General features: G+C 54.7%; 1 protein-coding gene across 1 annotated transcript in view; it reads right to left on the reverse strand.

Annotated features, from left to right (window-relative positions):
* The window catches only part of SERINC5 (serine incorporator 5), a 58,872-nt gene that overhangs the window by 14,069 nt on the left and 26,602 nt on the right, over window positions 1-18,201 (reverse strand). Inside the window, exons 3-5 of the mRNA XM_040985858.1 lie at window positions 4,050-4,228; window positions 3,707-3,789; window positions 2,773-2,866 (exon numbers count right to left, since the gene is read on the reverse strand). Of these exons, the coding sequence (XP_040841792.1) occupies window positions 2,773-2,866; window positions 3,707-3,789; window positions 4,050-4,228 (356 nt within the window). The remainder of the gene's footprint in view (window positions 1-2,772; window positions 2,867-3,706; window positions 3,790-4,049; window positions 4,229-18,201) is intronic.

Consider the following 18,201-nt stretch of genomic DNA (forward strand, 5'->3'; position numbering starts at 1 on the left):
GAGTTTCCTTCTGAGGTCATTGTGGGACAAAGGGTGAGAGGTCAGCCACAACTTTAATAAGCGGGGCTCTTGGCTGAGGTTCTCTACAAAGTGCCAAGCCTGAGGAGTCCCAGTCTGCGCCTCCTGGTGCTGTTGGCAACTCCTCTGGCAGATGCCTGACCCTTTGTTAGGGAGGGCAGAACACCTACAGGCAGACCCGAGCCCTCAGCAAAACTGAAGGGAGTGCTGTGCGTAGCAGCTTACAGAAGCACAGGGACCAGATGGCAGCATACACGCTTGGGAAGTGTTCCAAGTGCAGGAGATGCCCCCCGATGCCCATGGGAGGTGGCAGAACAACAGAGCGGCACCTCCTCCCAATGCTCCCTGGGGATGGCAGCTCACCAGATGTGCCCACTCCTGGGGGAAGGTGCAGGCAGCCCTGCAGGAGCATCTGGTGATGGCCAGGGACCAGAAACACGGGGACGCAGTGGAATGAGGGTACCCTGGGCATGCAACCCATCAGCCCAGCTGGCACTCCACAGCCACAAGAAGAAAATGGAAGATGATAAGGTTCAGGGGGAAAATCGTCTCCAGCCCAGTAACCACTGACGGCAGAGAGACAGAACCGCACACAGAGCGGGAAGGGCCGCCCACCGCTTCTCATGCCATCATTCCTGTTACGGAATCAATTCACATCACATCTTCATGGCCAACCTCTCCCCTGGAGCCCAGACATCTAAAACCCCGTGGGGTGTTCATGGCCTCCACGCAGGTGGGACTCAGCCTCTCAAACTCAGCACCTGCCCCAATCCTGGGGCCTCTCCCCACCTCTCACCTTTCCTTGACTTAGAACACAGGTTAGATCTCACTCCTGCCCATTTCCAGACACCCCAGGACCCTCCTAGGGAGTCACTTAAAATTCAAAGCTAAGGGCTCTGCAGCTCAGCGGGTTAAACCACTGCCTACAATACTGACACTCCACATGAGATCTGGGTTCAAGTCCCAGCTGCTCCACTTGCGATCTGGCTCCCTGCTGATGAGCCTGGGAAAGCAGCAGAGGGGGAAGTTTCAGGCTCTTGACTTCAGCCTAGCACAGACCCGGCCACAACCAATCCAAAGCTAGGAGCTTCTTCTGAGTCTCCCACGCAGGTGCAGGGTCCCAAGGCTTGGGGCCATCTGCTACTGCTTTCCCAGGCCACAAGCAGGGAGGGAGCTGGATGGGAAGTGGAGCAGCCAGGACATGAACCAGTGCCCAAATGCGATCCTTGCAGATGCAAGGTGAGGATTACCTACTGAGCCATTGCGCCAGGCCCTAGAAAGTTTTCAAGCAAGCAGATGCTTTCAAAATACTTGCTAGCAGCTGGCACTGACCGACCCTGAAGGCGGCTTCCGAGTCCACCTGGACACAAACCTGTGGGTGAGGAAGCACCCACGTTCTCAGGAGAAGGCGTTCTCCAGTGGGTGAAGCAGGAGCTGCAGCCATTTCACCCTGGAGTCCCCTGCTTGCAGGACATTTGCAAACATCGTAGGAGGATTTCACAGTCAAGTCACGCTAAGGGCTATTATGGAAACGAGTGGCATTGCGTCAACAAAAACGCACGTGCAGCCTGTGGGCCGGAGTTCTGCACAGCTGAGGAAACGTGGCCACAGCGAGCCACAGCAGCCCACTCCAGAGTCCTCGGCTACCTTGAACTGGACCCTGGGGAGACCACAGCGTAAACCATGTGCTTCCCACAGCGTGCAGCTGGGGGTGACTCAGCACGCAGCGCCCAGCATGGCAGCACCACGCACGCTTGGAGCCATGACTTTGTAAAGCCGCAGGAAGCCCCAGAGCTGCCGTGGGGTGACTCACAGTGCTGGGAACATTTCACTAGGTGGTATTTCCCAGTAACAAAACGAATAACATTTTTTTTTTTACTCAACCATCCCCCTCAACTGCAATTATATCTCATTTCATCTTGAATGCTTTTATATATAAATATTTGTTTTATTTATTTGGAAGACACAGATACAGAGAACAGATGGAAGGACACAGGGAAACAAATGGCAAATGGCAATGGCTGAGACTTGGCCAGGCTGAAGCCAGGAGCAAGGAGCTTCCTCTGGGTCTCTCGTTTAGATACAAGAGCCCATGCAACTTGGGGCATCTTTCACTGCTTTCCCAACTGAATCAGCAGGGAGTTGGACTGGAGGCTGAGGACCCAGAGCTTGAACTAGGGACTCCCAACAAAAAATGCAGGTGTTCTAAGCAGTGGCTTCAACACGGCACCCAAATACCAGCCCCCTCCTGAACACACACAGGGAGAGAGGGGGCCCGATCCCATGGTTAATATGTTTAACTGTCACATACCCAACTGTTCCACTTCTGATCCAGCTTTGAGCTAATGGCCTGGGGCAGCAGCAGAAGACGGCTCAAGTCCTTGGGCCCTGCACACTCGTGGGAGACTCATAAGAAACTCCTGGCCTAAATCTGGCTCAGCTTCAGCCATTGCAGCCATTGGGGAATGAACCAGTGGGTAGAAGAACTTTTTACCCTACCTTCCAAATAAATACATGAATTTTTAAAAGAATTCCAGAAAACCAAACTGGATAGCCAGGTGCTGGCATGTGACTGAGCATGGCTCACTCAGCACTGGCTGACTCAGCAACCAAACACAAGGGCAGAGGAGGAGAACAGGAAAAAGCATAAAGACAGTTCATGCGGGGGGGCGGGGGGGAGGGATAGGCCATCGGCCGAGGAGCAGTGCCCACCGGGTGCATCCCCGGCTGCCCGTCGGCATCAGAGGCACGTACCAGTTCTTATTCCACTTGTGTGCAAACTCCACGATCAGGAGGAGCTGGATGAAGATGAAGATGAAGGCTCCAACGGCTCCAACATAGCGCCAGGCTGCAAGAGACCCATCCAAGAATGGTCATGAGTACTCAGCGTAGCTTGTCGCTGAGCACCCATGGCTCTGTCCATGTAGTGGGGGACACATACTGGAGATGTGCTCTCTGTCCTACCAGTGAGGAAGGCTCAGGTATGGACCAGCTGACCAAGCCTCAGGCCAAGGGAAGACAGACAGGGCTGGGAAGGGAATAGACACGGGCTGTCGGCTGCACCAGGCCAGAGGCTCCGATGCCCTGACCTCACTGGGGAGTCTAAAACTGCATGCTGCCTACAAGATGAGGCCAGGTTTGGAATCATACGAGCGAAGGAGGAGACTCAAGTCTGATGAGAAAAAGGGCTTCAGGCTTGTGGGGGACAGGGGTTCCAGGCAACTCCTGGCTCTACCACAAATTTGCAAGGGAGGGACTGTGGCTACTCCATGGAGGATGGCTCAGCCTGCTTATAGCACTGCCTGGCGGCTCAGCTGACTTAAGCTGCTCTTCTTGTTCTCAGAGGACCCTCTGCCACAGGGATGCAGCTCTGGGGAATTGCAGCCACTGGACAGCACATTAGGAACAGCACGGCGTGGATCGAACACCCTTACGGAGCACCTGGCAGGGGCCGCACGCCTGCAGGGAGCACCTTCCTTCCCTCGGCTCCACAACCTGGACTCTGGGGCCAGAGAGGAAGGAACAGCCCAGGGAGAGGAAGGGAGGGCAGAGGATGGGTGGGTAATGCAGGGATTCTTGAACAAGCCACAAGAGAACCGCTGCTCTCAGGTATCCCAGGTCACCCGGATCAGCTCGCAGAACACTGACAAAGCACAGTGCCTATGTACCCCGGATCCTCAGTCCATACCATTGAGAAAGGTCTCCTGGTCCGGAATGAAGAAGGCCCCCGAGCACATGGCCCCCAGCAGCAGGAGCTTGAAGAACCAAAAGCTGGAGAGGAGAGAGACAAGGAGGAAACACATTTTCATGGGATTCTGGAAAGGACTCCCGTGTCTCCCACATGGACAGGGCAGCCCGCCACCCCGTAAGCTTCGCCTCTCTGCAGGGGCCGGGAAGGCAGCTCTGGCTCCGGTCACAGGTATCACGCACAGGAGCCTGACCCTCAGGTGTGCCCAGATGGTCATCCTCGCCCAAGCCAAGGCTGGCAACTTCACCGGCAGAGACGAGGCGAGAAGGGCCCCGGGCCCTACCCATTGTGAATGTGGGCCCGGCAGCTCTTGCTATTGTTGATTTTCAAGGTCAGGAGGCAGAAGACGAAGAAGAAGCAGGCCATGCCGAAGCAGACGCGGTACACCGCCGAGTACCCCACCAGCAGCTCGCACTTGTCGCCGGCCCGGATGCCCTTGCAGATGTCCTCAAAAAAGGGGATCTGGGGACAGAGGGGCAAGGAGACTCTGTGACTGGCTGCTGGCTTGGCCCGTGAGACAAAGCCTGTGGCGGACTCAATCATGTGACAGAGGCCACAAACCTGTCTTCCGAAGACTTGAATCTCCCAGGGTCTCCTTTAACTGGACAGCACACAGCCCAAACCTTGTCACTCAGCTGTCACCCGCTCCCTTCGCACCTCTGATCCAGCTTCCCACCAACGCCACGGGAGGTTACAGACCGAAGTTCCTGCCATCCACGTGGGAGACCTGGATGGAGGCCCTGGCTCCTTGCTTTGGCCCGGCCCAACACAGACTGTCACTGGCATTTGCGGAATGCGAGACCTTCCTTTCATGGCCTCCTTACCTCTTGCTGTGCCTTCCAAATAACTATCTAAATAAAAGAATCTGTGCAACTCTTTCACAAAAATCCCAAAGATGGAGAATGGAGGTTTATTCCAGCACAGTCTGGAAGCTCACATCCCTGACAAGGCCGCAGGACGGTGGATGAGCAGTGGTGAGCCAGCAAGCAGGGAGAGATACAGGGAGTACGCCTGGTTTGCAGGATCAACTGTCCAGTGGACACGGCCTCCCATGGGAAACCCCTTTCACGAATCACCAGCCCCACAGCTAGGTCAAGTCTGCCTTGACTCTGCCAACTTCCCATTAATCTGGAACTTCAGATGTAAACGCTTGCATGTGGGGATCTGGGCTGAGGTCAAACCACAACACCCACAGATGGCTCCCGAGAGAGAGCTCACCTCCTCTCCACAGACAGCCCACAACTAGAATCCCAAGGTCCTGACTCAGGGCAGTGTCAACCCCAAGTCCCAGGCCCACAGTCTCAAGCTGAGCCAGACAGACACACACACACTGACCAGGCTACAGGCCACTGGATGACAAAAGCCAAGACCTGATGTCTGAGGTTTTCCCAGGCTGGCAGGGCACACTTCTGGCTGGCGACTTCCCCTGGCAAGTGTCTGAGAGCCCCACACCCCTCCGTCCCCGGGACTTCCTTTGTTCTTCTGCTTTCACAGCTTCCTGACACACGCTCCGTGCAGAGGCCCCGACCCTGCAGCACGGCCCTGCTCGCCTCCCCGACTTTTCTTCATAGTGTCAGCAGAGGCTGCAATGACTCCAGGCCTGGCCTGAGCCCTGGCTGCAGCAGCCCTGGAGCTGGGCCCCGGCAAGTCGGGCACCAAGGGGTCTTTGTTGGCCTAAAAGATCTCTGGAATAAAAGTCCCTCTGCCACTCTGATGGACCTGCGATAGGAGGGGCAGCCTGGACGATCTCCACAACGCCTCCAGGGAGACTTCCACTCCTCCTGTGGCTGTGCCCACCACACACGGCTCCCCTGCCCTGAGGGAACGGTCAGCTCTATGCTCTCCTGTCCCCGAGATGGGCAGCTTGCCACTCCCTACTTCCTCAGCCAGGCTGTAGGTTCTCCAGGTCTCGCTGCTCTGCCCCCTTCGGCTCCTGCTCCAGCGGCAGTCAGGCTCTCGGAGGCTGCAGCCCTGCGCATCCCTCAACAGACCCCGCCCACACCCGCGGGCCGACAGCAGCCAGCCAGGCTTTCTCTCCTGCCTTCTCCAAAGCTCCCAGGAGATGCCCCTACCTGAGAGGCGTGAGGCTCCCAGCCCCGGGCAGGTGGCCAGCATCAGCCTGGCCTCCCAGGAAGAGAGGAAGGAGAGAGATGCAGGCATCGCACAGCTCCTTCTCCTCTCTCTGCAATCCCAGTACTCCCCGAGGACCCCCACCCCACAGCAAGCGTTCACAGCAACCCGCACGCCATTAACATCCGCCGACCCTGACAGCCCAGTCTGCTCACAGCACAGCAGCGACATGGCACAGTGCCTTTCCCTCCGACTATCAATAAGGCACAGGGAGCTTTCCCTCAGGGGTACACAGAACCTCGTGCCTTGTAACCTCCATGTGGCATGTGGACTCCATACTGTTGTCGATGTGCGTGTGGGACTCGACCTGGAAATGGATCAACAGCCTGAAATGTTTCCCAGGCAAGAACAGTTCCCATCCCAATCCCACCACTAACATCCAAGCCTAAAAGACAAAATACGGGCCCAGCGCAGTAGCCTAGTGCTAGTTGAGGACAGACCAAAGCCTTGAGACCCTGCACCTGCGTGGGAGACCTGGAAGAAGCTCCTGGTTCCTGACTTTAGACTGGCTAGCTCCAAAGATGTTATAGCCTTCTGGGGAGTGAATCAGAGAATGGAAGATTCCTTCTCTCCCCCACCACCTGCTTCCCTCTTGGGTAGAAGTTGAGGTGAGCAATGGTCCTGACCTCTCCCTGCTGCAGGCCACGGTGGCCATGTGCCTGGCTTTCCGATGTGTGCAGGTGAAACTGCTTCTTGTCAAGATAAAGCTGGGCCCCCTTCAGAACAGCAAGGAAGTTATAAAAATCACACGACAGCTGCTATGCACATGAGGAACAGAACCTGCAGACTTCAGCATGGCGTGGGGGCAGAATCCATGCAGGACAGAGGTTCAGTGACCACAGAGGCAGCGAGGATTCCCACAAACAGAGACGCCTGCACACGAGGAGAATTCGACTGGCCTTCACCTCCAGAGGCTTCCGGCCCCATAGGGCCCAGCCCTAGTCCCTCACAGCATCTGTGTGGACATCTGGCTAAAGTGCCTAAGGCTGCAGCTCCGGGCCCACAATCGGCCACAAACGCTGCGAGCAGGAGAGGTCAAATCCATGAGCCTGCAGATCTTACACCTGGGCAAGACGGGGCGGCAACACGGGCGTCCTCCTGGGTTTCTGTGATCAGGGATCCGCAGGGTAAGATCCCCAGACCGCGAGATGCACGCCCCTGCCCCCAGGCACCTTGAGAATGTGTGTGCTATCCAAGAGGCGATCTGAAAGATCCCTGCAGGACACCGTCTGAGGGGCACAGGCTGCGCAGGGTACCCCGGCAGGTGCACCTGCGTCTTCTCCCATAAGCCCCTGTCAGTGATTCTGGCAGGCTGGGATTGCTGGGTGCATACAGAGACAGGCACTGCTACAGCCAACATGAACACCCGCAAGCCCACGCTGCCTCCTCCAGCCCTGATTCTGGACAGGCAAGGGGTCACTTTTTGTGCTGAGCTCAGTCTGTCTTGTATGGGGTTAGATAGGCCACGTGTGTCTAAATGGAGGACATTTATGATAAAAGAGCTGCTCTCTGATGCGAGAGGAAGCTCCTGGGGTAGGCCAGGTCTTTGGGGTGGGGAGGGGAATGAAGCTGCTGGGGCGTAAAGCTGAATCAGAAGCCCCAGCGTGCGGTGAGGCCTCTGGGCTGTCTGTCGGCCTGGAGCAAGCTTGGAGCACCGACATGCACTCACCCTTCTCCCAGGGACTGACAGCCCCGAAACACTCAGCTCCTCCTCCCTCACTAACTCCTAACCCTTTGCCCACTCCCTCCAGGGGACCTGCACCCCCAGCCCAGGCCTGGATGGCATATGCCAGACACCCACTGGGCCCAGTCTCCCAGCCCACCTCCCTGCTGGCCAGGTGTCATGACTGCAAAACAAACCCTTGCTAAAATGAACAGAGTGAGTGAGGAAGCGTGCAGCTGACCTAAAGGTTCTAATCACAAGACTCTCGGGGTCGGGGCGCTGCCTTCTCTATCAGACAACATCTTGCTCTTCACCATTTAGAGACACCTTGTCATTCCCAATTTAGACAACTCCTGGCTTTTACCTCAAGATCTTCAAGTTGCATCTGATCCAGAGGACTTCCAGGCCCACACAGAAAATAACCACCACCACTCACACTCTGCCCTTGAACTGACGAGAGCCCTTGGCCTGGACATGGCTGGCCAGGAGCGTGGGCACTGCAGACTACAAAAGAACACACAGCTCCGAGGTGGGATTTCACGGCCTTCTTGCTCTCTGGCTTTGTGGTAAACAGCCCCATGCTGTCCCAGCTTTCTGCGTGCTAGGGGAGCAGCCCCAGTCTGGGGGTTTCCTACTCCTCTAGGGGTGGTCTCTCACCCTGCCCAGCCTCTCTGCCATCAACACACCTGCCTTGCCCAAGCCAGCGGCCCTCCCAGCCTCCCATGGGACCCGTTTCTAGCAGGGGGCGGATGGCAACAGTTGCCAGGGTCCCAGGCAGGGAGAAGGCGCTGGGATCATGCAGGGGCAACGCGTGTGGTCCAGTATGTCCCGTCCCCACAAGGGGCAGGCTGACACCCGCTTACACCAGCATCGCCCCTTGCGTTTGCTGGGCAACTTGGCAGCCTGCAGCCTCGGACCAGCAGGAGTATTTTTAGGCAGACACACTCCACGTGGAGGGAGCTGGAAGAGTTTCAGCCAGGAGAAGAATTCACCCTGATTCAATATTTGCTGTTCCAAATTCCAGTCCAGTTTTGGAAAAGAGAAAAACAGGCATTGCACACAGACCCTGCCCTGTGGGGGAAGTGGACATGCCCGCTAAGGGTGTGGCCCCTCAAGTCTGGCTCCGGGTACCCGGGGACATGGCCAGGGAGTCAGGCATGTGCGCACACACACACACACACACACACACACACACACACACACACAGCGTCTGCGTTGGCTCTGCATGGGCCTCTAAGAGCTCAGATTGCTCCCAACATTCACATCACTCAAGCTGAAAGCCACAGAAGATCAGGCAAGGATAAACAGCTCATAGGGATTTGTGATCCCAGCTCTACTGCTACCCTGAGCCAGCTCCGCTCCCCTCTCTGTAAGATGAGGCAAGCCTAGGGCTGCCATAACCGCTCAACTGGCTAATCCCCTGCCTGCAAGCACCAGCATCCCATTTGGGCACCAATTTGTATCCCAGCTGCTCTACTTCCCATTCAACTCCTTTCTTATGTCCTGGGAAAACAGAGGAAGATGGCCAGAGGCCTTGGGATCTTAAGCCCACATGGGAGACCTGGAAAAAGCTCCTGGACCTGCCCAGCTCTGGCTATTATGGTCATCTGGGGAGGGAACCAGCAGGTGGAAAATTCTGTTTTACCTCCTTTCTCTGTAACTCTGCCTTTCGAATACAAATAGGGCTTTCAAAAAAATAAAAAAAGAGGCCTGCACCACACCACAGAAAGTGCCCTGAGAACAGGCCAGATCACCCCTCATCATGAACAGCGAGGTGTTGAGTAACCCCAGGCATCCTACACACTGTGATCCACAGGGGAGCGGTCAGGCCTCTGATTCACACTCAGAAGAAGCTGGTAGGACACTGACACTTCACCCACTCAACCAAAGCCTTGGGACCCTGCACCCGCATGGGGACCTGGAAAGAGCTCCTGGCTCCTGGCTTCAGATCGGCTTGGCATCGACCATTGTGGCCACTGGAGGAGTGAACCAGTGAACGGAAGATCTTTCTCTCTGTCTCTCCTTCTATCTGTAAATCTGCCTTTCCAATAAAAATAAATAAATCTTTAAAACAGAGAGAATGGAAGGAAGGAAGGAAGGAAGGAAGGAAGGAAGGAAGGAAGGAAGGAAGGAAGGAAGAAAGGAAGGAAGGATGGAAGGAAGGATGGATGGATGGAAGGAAGGAAGGAAGGAAGGAAGGAAGGAAGGAAGGAAGGAAGGAAGGAAAAACCACCCAAGTGTCTCCATCCACGAGGGTATTTGCAGCAGTCTGTGTTGAGTGCAGAACAGACAGCTTGAAAGAGACACCCACGACTCTGCCCACCCAGGAGAGATGCTGGCTGGGAGCCCCAAACACCTTCAGCCCCAGGCACACAGATAAGTAAGGGAAGAGCTAAAGGGGAGGACTCTGGCTGCTCTGGCCAGGCTCCCAGACTCTGCAAGTAAACCAAGGAGGGCTTTTGGCAGCCGCAGAGCGTGGAGGAGGAGGCTGGGAGGCCAGCACCGTGTTACTGGAGAGTGCTGAGAAAATGTGCTATCAGCAAGGCCCATTATGCGTGCATTCCATCCCAGCAGAGACAAGCCAGGCAAGCCCAGAGGAAGAAGCCAGAAGAACTAGATGTGCAGGTTCTGGGATCCCACTCATCCACATCCTAGGAGGCTCCGCATCAGGAAGGACAAATGGGGAAAAATGAACAAAACTGGGAACAATGGGAGCGTGTCTCCCTCCAGGTGGGGGCTTTCCCAGTCCAGGCTCAGGAGAACCCTGGAGCCTCTCAAATACCAGGGACAAGGGCAGTGTAGGGCACCTGTACCCCTTCCCACACACAGGCTGCTCTGTATTCCGACCAGGAGACAGCCCTGCCGGGTCCCTGCCACCTGCGTGGAAAACACGGTGGAAGCTCCAGCTTCCGGCCATGGCCTAGCCCAGCCTGAGGGCTGCAGCCATTTGGGAAATAAACAAGCAGATGCAAGATCTTAATCTCACCCCTCATCTCCACCCTGTACTGCCTTTAAACAATTAAGTAATCTTCAATTCAAAAAAAAAAAAAAAAAGGAGAAGAAAGAAGGAAAAAGAAAGAACAGTACATGAGCAGGTGCTTGGCATAGCAATTGAGACACAGGTTAGTGACACCAGCTGCCCAGGGTTCAATTCCCAGCACTGACTTCCAACTTGAACTTTGTCGGGATCTCAGGGTTCTTTCTGTTCCGCCAACCCTGTGGGAGACCCCGCTGGAGTGCCCAGCTCTCTAAATACCTCAGCCGGGCCCACTCTGGATGGGGCAGGCATTTGGGAGGTGACTGTCACCCTGCTTGTCAAATAAGTAATTTTTTAAAGACTTATTTTAATTTTTAATTGGAAAGTCAGATATACAGAGAGGAGAGACAGAGAGGAAGATCTTCTGTCCGTTGATTCACTTCCCAAGTGGCCACAATGGCTGGAGCTGTGCTGATCCAAAGCCAGGAGCCTGGAGCCTCTTCTGGTCTCTCACGTGGGGGCAGAGTCCCAAGGCTTTAAGCCATTCTCAGCTGCTTTCCCAGACCACAAGCAGAGAGCTGGATGAGAAGCAGGGCTGCCAGGAATAGAACTGGCGCCCATATGGGATCCCGGCGCGTGCAAGGCAAGGACTTCAGCTGCTAGGCCACTGCACTAGGCCCCAAATAAGTAATTTCAAGAAGGGTTAATCAGCACTCTTCAAAAAATCCTGGTGCCCTTTGCCTAAAGCTTAGGCCCCCGTAGTCTCCACCTTAGAGAGAGAAAGCACTGTGATGGCAGGGTCTAACACAGCAGCCAGTAAACCCCAGCCCAAGGCGTTGCTTGTGTAAACCCAGGTGTATGACTTCCTGGAGCATGGGCTCGCTAGCCCTTTGGCACAACATGCTGCGGGCAACGCTTGGGCACCACCACAGCAGAGCCTGTGCTAGGGGAGGGAGCTGTGGCTGCGGCACGGGCACTGCAGGCCAGGGGAGGAGGGACATAGCCAAGTGTGCAGGTCCGAAGCTGGCGGAGCGCACGGAGTCGCCTGCAGATGGACCGTGGTTTGTGTGACTGTGGACCACCTGTCCACAGAGGCATTCCTGTCGTGGGCCAGAGGGGTGGGGAAGACCCCAGTACCCTCCAGGTGCTTCCCTGTGGCTCCAACACAGACAGGTCCCACCAGGGTCATACACACAGCCTGTGCGACCACAGATTCAACCCACACAATGGGATGTCAACATGACACCTGCTGATGCCAAGTCACACACACTCGCTCGTGTATGTCCAGCACCTGCATGGGAACAAGCACATAGTGTGGCTGCTTAACCAAGTGGTCACCCTGGGACACTCCGTGAAGAGGACAGTGGTCCCCTGGCCTGTGGGAAGCACTGTCAGGCCCTGCCGTGGGTATCTGAAACAGGGAGTGGCACTGACTCCCTGTGGATGCATGCTTCCTCGTGTGTTCACACTTCAGATAAGGTTCAGTTTGTAAGCCAGGCACGGAGGTTTACACCTAGGAACAACCACGAGTACAATAACTGTAGGCATACATGCTAGTACAACGGCCAGCAACACTCATCCCATTTGAGGCCATTATGAAGGACAATAAAGACAGCATGGACGCCAGCCAGCATGGCGACACCGTGCCGGTCAGCTGATCAATGACAGCTGCAAGGAACCACTGGATGCGTGACACGCCTGTGTGGACGCATAGCACCACAGGGCAGTTCTCTCTGTCCAGTCCTGGGCCACAAGGGCTGGGGCCCAAGACTCTCCCCACGGCTCAAAGTGAGAGCAACTCTTGGAAGCCTTCAGGTTTGTCTTTGATTTTTCCACTTGCAAGTCGTGGGCTGCAGCTGATGGCAAGTCATGAAGCCATGGGAGACTTGGGGGGCGGAGAGGGGGCTCCTGCCTTCTGTGGGCTCCCAAGGTCTTCCTGGTTCCTGGCTCAGCTCTGTCCCCTCCGGCCCATTCCCAGCGAGGCCAATAGAGGCCTTTCTAGCCACAGGCTGCTGTGTGCCTTCTCCCTGTAGGCCGCTAGGAGCCTGTGCAGACAGAAGCTCAGGGTGGGCCGGGCAACCTCCCACTCTCCTCCCACAGCCAGACCCACCCTGAGGGTGACCAGCCAACATGTGCGGCTCCCCAGCTCGCAGAAGCCACTGCTGAGGGATTCTCGCAGGCCGCAGACGTAAGTATTGTTTCTTGCTTTTTTCCAGCTCCCCGGGGCAAGCACATGATCACTGGACGAGTCCCAAACCTCAGTGTTCCTGTCACAGACTCAAAGGCCTCAGCAGGGCACACATGCGTTCAATGGAGTACAAGCTGGCTCCCACCCCACCCCCAGGCCCAGCAAGGCTCAGTGTGTGGGAGGGCGAGTCCCCAGGGAGAGGGGCACAGGAGAGGGGGGCAGTGGGACTGGGGTTCTTGCTGTCTCCCACCTGGGGCAGTGTCTGGGTGGGAGACAGGCCAGAGATTAAACCATCTGGAAGGTGTGGGGGTACGAGCCCCTCCCTCCACCCACCAGCTGCCCGTAGGCACCCCTTAAATAACTACACAGCAGTTAAAAGTGGGGATCTCTAAGTTCTACAGCTGGCAGGGGCAACAGCACTAAGTTGTTTTAAGATTTATTTTATATAAGAAAGGCAGTTATAAAACGAGAGAGAGAGTGCTGTGGGGTAGGATCTTTAATGCACGGATTCACTCCTCAAATGGCCACAATGGCCAGGACCGGGCTAGGCAAAGCCAAGAGCCTGGAGTTTCCTCCAGGTCTGCCATGTTGGTGCACCAGCCAAGCACCTGGACCATCCTCTGTTGCCCTCCGAGGCACATTAACAAGGAGTTAGATTGGAATTGGGACAGCCAGGATTCGAACCAGTGCCCCTATGCATGTCCGTGCTGAAGATGGCCCAACCTGGTACACCACAGCGCTGTCCCTGTACCACAGCCATGATGTACCTGGCACAGGTAAGCCCCAGCAGCGTGGTGCCAAGAAGGTGCACACACATAGCACACCTCGTCTGAGAACCCTTGCCAGAACAAGCTGGCTGAGGATGGAGAATTCCACCTGGGCCCTACCATGCGTCTCGGCACGCAGCCCTCAAATGCCACATTCAGAAGCAAAGCAGACAGTCCACCCTGGCATGCATGCCCGCCACCCTGACCCCAGACAAAGTGCTCGCTGTTGAGGCTGGAGGGCCTGCGAAGATGGCCACACCTCACGCGGCCTGAAGGCAGGGTCTGTTTCCCATGCGAAGCTGAGAAGTAAACAGAATATTGGGTTTTGGCTCCTGCTGATTCCCTACTTCAGACGACAGTTCTCACAGTTCTGCCAGGAGCTCAGCTTCTGCAGCCTAAACAGGAAGGAGGCAGGTGGGGGAGCCCATTCGTTTCCCCCTCTTTTCCTCCCCCTAGCCACTGTTCCCAGATGGGAGGTGAGGAACCGGGAAGCCAGTGCTCCCTAAGGGGCTGCACTACTATCCAGTGAATGTTGACCCCGAGCGCACCCAGCCCCGGCTCGCACCGGCTGGGGGAAACAGCCGCCGTGCTGGGATCGTGTGCCTGTCAGAAGCCTGGGGGGCAGAAGACACCACGCAGGGCCCTACCACCCTCACAGGATGCAACGATGTCATCAAAGTTCGTCTTAATGAGGGCACCACTGTCCATGTCCCACGCTCACCACCACACTGTCCTGGCCCTTGCAGCCGGCATTCCACAGCCCTAGCACTCACGCCCAGGACTTTCCTCAGCCTCACTGGGTGGACACCCTCTCTGCTCCAGGAAGGTCATCAGATGAAGGACAAGCAGCGCTTGTAGCTCTCAGGTGTGGTGTGGACACTTCTCCCTCGTGGTGGAGATGCCCACATGCCACATCAGGGTGCCTGGGCTCAAGCTCCTGACTCTAGCTTGTGGCCAATAAAGACCCTGGGAGGACCCGGCGGGGACCCCTGGCAGGAGGCCTGGCCTGAGCTCCCAGTTTCCAGCTTTGGCTCTGGCCCTGGCCCTGTGTTGGCCATTGCAAGCATCTGGGATGTAAACCAGTGATGGCAGCTCTGACTCTCAGACAGACCATTTTTAAGAGAGGTGTTGCAGTGCAGTGGGTGAAGCTGCCGTCTATGACACCAGAATCCCACACGAGTGCCGGCTCCAATACCAGCTCCTTCCTAACGTGTCGGGAAGCAGTGGAAGGTGGCCCCAGGACACACGTGAGTTCCTGCCGCTGGCATGGGAGAACCAGATGGAGTTCCAGACCCTTGGCGTGGGCCTGGCCCAATCTTGGCCGCTGAGGACATTTGTGGAGTGAACCAGCACATAGAAGATCTCTCTTTCTTGATGATTCTCTGCCTTTCAAATAAATAAATAAATCTTGAGAGGTGGGGACCACCCACTAAGTTGTATTCCCCCGTGATGGCTGCAATGAAGTACCCAAGAACTCGGGACAGGCATTAGCCGAGAGAAAGACAAGCAGCAGAGAGCACCCCAGTTTCCACTGGGATGGCCAAGAAGCCTGAAGGCAGCTGTGGTGCCCAGGACCCCCCAAAGCCCAAGGGGGACCCAACACACAGCACTGCGATCCTGGTTGGACGAATCACCGCCAGGTGGACTGGAAATCCATCATGTCTGGGGAAGGCACGCAGTCCAGCACTGGACTTGCTGGGGTCCGTGCAGCAGGTGTGAACAACATGAAGGTGTGAAGAGAACAGCTCCCTGCTTGGCAGGGCCCTGGGGAGCTCCCAGCTGTTTGGCAGGGCCTGACGGATTTCTCTCTAACCACCTGGATGCAGTTTCACCACCTTTCGCATGGACACTCAAGCACCCCACTAAGAATTTTATAATCTACTGAGGCATTGTTTGCCCCTGTGAGATGGCTTTTACAACCAACATGAGCTTAAGAGTCAATGTTACTGATAACGTCTTGGTGAGTGGGCCTTCAACTGTGCACAGGAGTACAATTAAGCCCATGCTGTTTCCAGACACCTTATTGAGTGTCTGCCCATTGCCATAAAATCTGGCCTAAACATTTAGCATGCTTTCTGAGAGATAGCTTGATAAGAATTTTACAAACTAATGGAAGTAATGGGAGTATCGGCTGAAACTGCTATGACAAAAAATATAGCTACTGTGACCCTAAAGGCTATCCTGCTGTGGCAAAAATATAGTTACTGTGACCTTAAAGATTAGCCAGCCCTTGCAACTCTTTAGAACATAGAAAATGTAGTTGCTTTAGCTGCCTTCATAATTTTTTAACTAGAGGAAATATAGGGTGATTTTGCTAACATCATACAGATATACTTTTGATTATTGTTTGATCATTTATGAGGTCGTAGAACCTGCAGATGTAGAGGGATTTAATGTTTGAAACTTTTTGTCTTAAATCTTTATGTTTTTTCTCTTTTGATGTATTTCCCTCATTAAGTGATGGATAACTTGTAGAAGAATTGTAGTAGGAGTGAATTACTGAATAAGATGTGTTGTCTACTGAGAAATTCTTAGCTGCAACATCAGAATGGATAATGCCCTGTCTTAAGGTGAAACTATTTGTAGAATTATCTTTGGAAACATTCACTTGCCCACTATAGCATTGAAACTTAAATGGAGTAAACATGGCTCATTGCTAACTGCAATTCTTTCTGCCGTCATCACTCTTGCTTTACTTGTTTAGTTAACAAACTGTGTGAGCTTGCAGACCTAATGGCCTTTAGTGCCAATGGCCCCTAATCCCCATAGACCAAGGTCCCAGACTTACTAACCCATACATAATTCAAGGTGGGGGTCTGGTTGTCACAGGTGTGCCAAGGATAGAACCCAGACTTGAGGAGAGCAGGTGGGGGCGGGCAAGCCGAGATAAGCAAGGAATGTGGAATCCTTCCTCACTGACTCCTCAAACTGTTGTAAATCGTGCCCCCCTTGAAGCTATGTCAAATTGCCCTAAAAGAAAACCGTGTACTGCTTCTGTATAAATAAAGCGGACAGCTTTCTCGCAGAGTCCACAATGATGTTGGAATTGTAGTGGTCCATTTCTTTTCCTCTTTCTATGCCTATTTCACGCACCCTTCTCGAGCTCCGAACTCAGCTGGAGCTGACTCCGGCAGGACTTAAAGAGCAGGTGAAGGACAAAGCTGCATCTCTGGATGAGTGTGTCCCCCAAGGAGGAGTGACCAGGCCAGGAGGGAGTGGGCTGCCCCAGGGAGAGCACACAGAGCAGGGCAGTGGGCAGCGGAAAGGGCCCCAGCAGCTGAAGCATCACCTGCTTCCCCCAGGACACATGTTAGCAAGAACCTGGTGCAAAACAGGATGGAACCCAGGCTCGCTGATACGGGATGCAGCAGCTCCTCAACTGACAGCCCAAATGTAGGCCCCTAAAATGGGTTTTTAAATCATGAGGCATCAAATATTTTCAGTTTGTCCTGGTGGGACAAGAACAGCCTGCACAGAGAATGGTTCCATTTTGAGATGGGAAAAATGCAACGAGATGTCCAACCCATGCCCCATACTCAGTCAGCTTTCGCTACAACAAGGCCCAGTGTCCTCCCGCAGGTGCCCCCTCATGGGGCTTACACTCAGGCACATCCTGAGCACAGCAGGGGCCAGCCTTGTGGCATACTAGCAAAGCGGCAATCTACAGCCTGGGCATCCTACATGGGTGCTGGTTCAAGACCCAGCTGCTCCACTTCCCATGCAGCTCCTTGCTAATATACCTGGGAAAGCAGCAGAGGACGGCTCAAGTGCCTGGACCCCTGGACCCATGCAGGAGTCCAGGAGGAGTCTTCTGACTTCAGCCTGGCCCAGCCCCAGCTGTTGTGGACTGAAACAACTGCTGAAAGATCTCTTTCTCTCTCTCTGTCTGATTCTCGCTCTCCCTCTCTGTAACTCCCCCTCTCAAATAAATAATTTTTAAGAAAATTAGAATGAGAAAACAACTACAGAGGCACCTGAAGGCCTGAGATGACTTACAGGTTATAACAACAATCATCAGTAAACACATTCACTGATTAATTGTTTCAGTGATGGGCAGTCTGGTGCCGAGTGGATGACCCCTCATGAGCAGAGGCTGTGATCCCCTGTCTCATGGTCTTTAGTGCTAGCAGGCCTAGACATCAAGTGCTTGCTCCCTGCACACACAGGGGAGACCTGGAAGAAGCTCCCGGCTCCTGACTTTGCATTGGTTGAGCTTTGGCCATTGTGGCTATCTGGGGAGTAAACCAACAGATGGAAAAATCTGTTTCTCCATCTCTTCCTCTCTCTGTCATTCTGACTTCCAAATAAGCACATGTAAATATTCTTTAAAAATTATGAAAATCATATCCAAAACCACATCTCTAGCTGCCAAGTCCTCTCTGCTCTGGTATGACATTATATATCTGCGTGGCTACAGATTTGGTTTCTTGGTTCCCAGGAATAATAATTTCTCCAAGAAAAAAAATAATAATAGCTGCCAAGAGGCCAGGGCCACTCCACAGAAGCTGCCACGCTCCTCGGCTTTCCCACCGCAGGACCACAGCTGGCGTCAACCGATGCTTACCCAATTTGGAAGAACGTTCTGCGACTGGGAAACCTGAGCCAGAAGGCTGAGGGGACCTCCAGAACTCTAGGTACCCCTTCCCACCTCCTGGCACTCCTTTCTCAGACCTCTCTTGGGTCACCGTGAGGAGCAGACTGGCCTGGGGG

Source organism: Ochotona curzoniae, unplaced genomic scaffold, assembly GCF_017591425.1.
Source record: "Ochotona curzoniae isolate NIBS_2020 unplaced genomic scaffold, NIBS_Ocur_1.0 contig_4501, whole genome shotgun sequence".
Classification (NCBI taxonomy): domain Eukaryota; kingdom Metazoa; phylum Chordata; class Mammalia; order Lagomorpha; family Ochotonidae; genus Ochotona; species Ochotona curzoniae.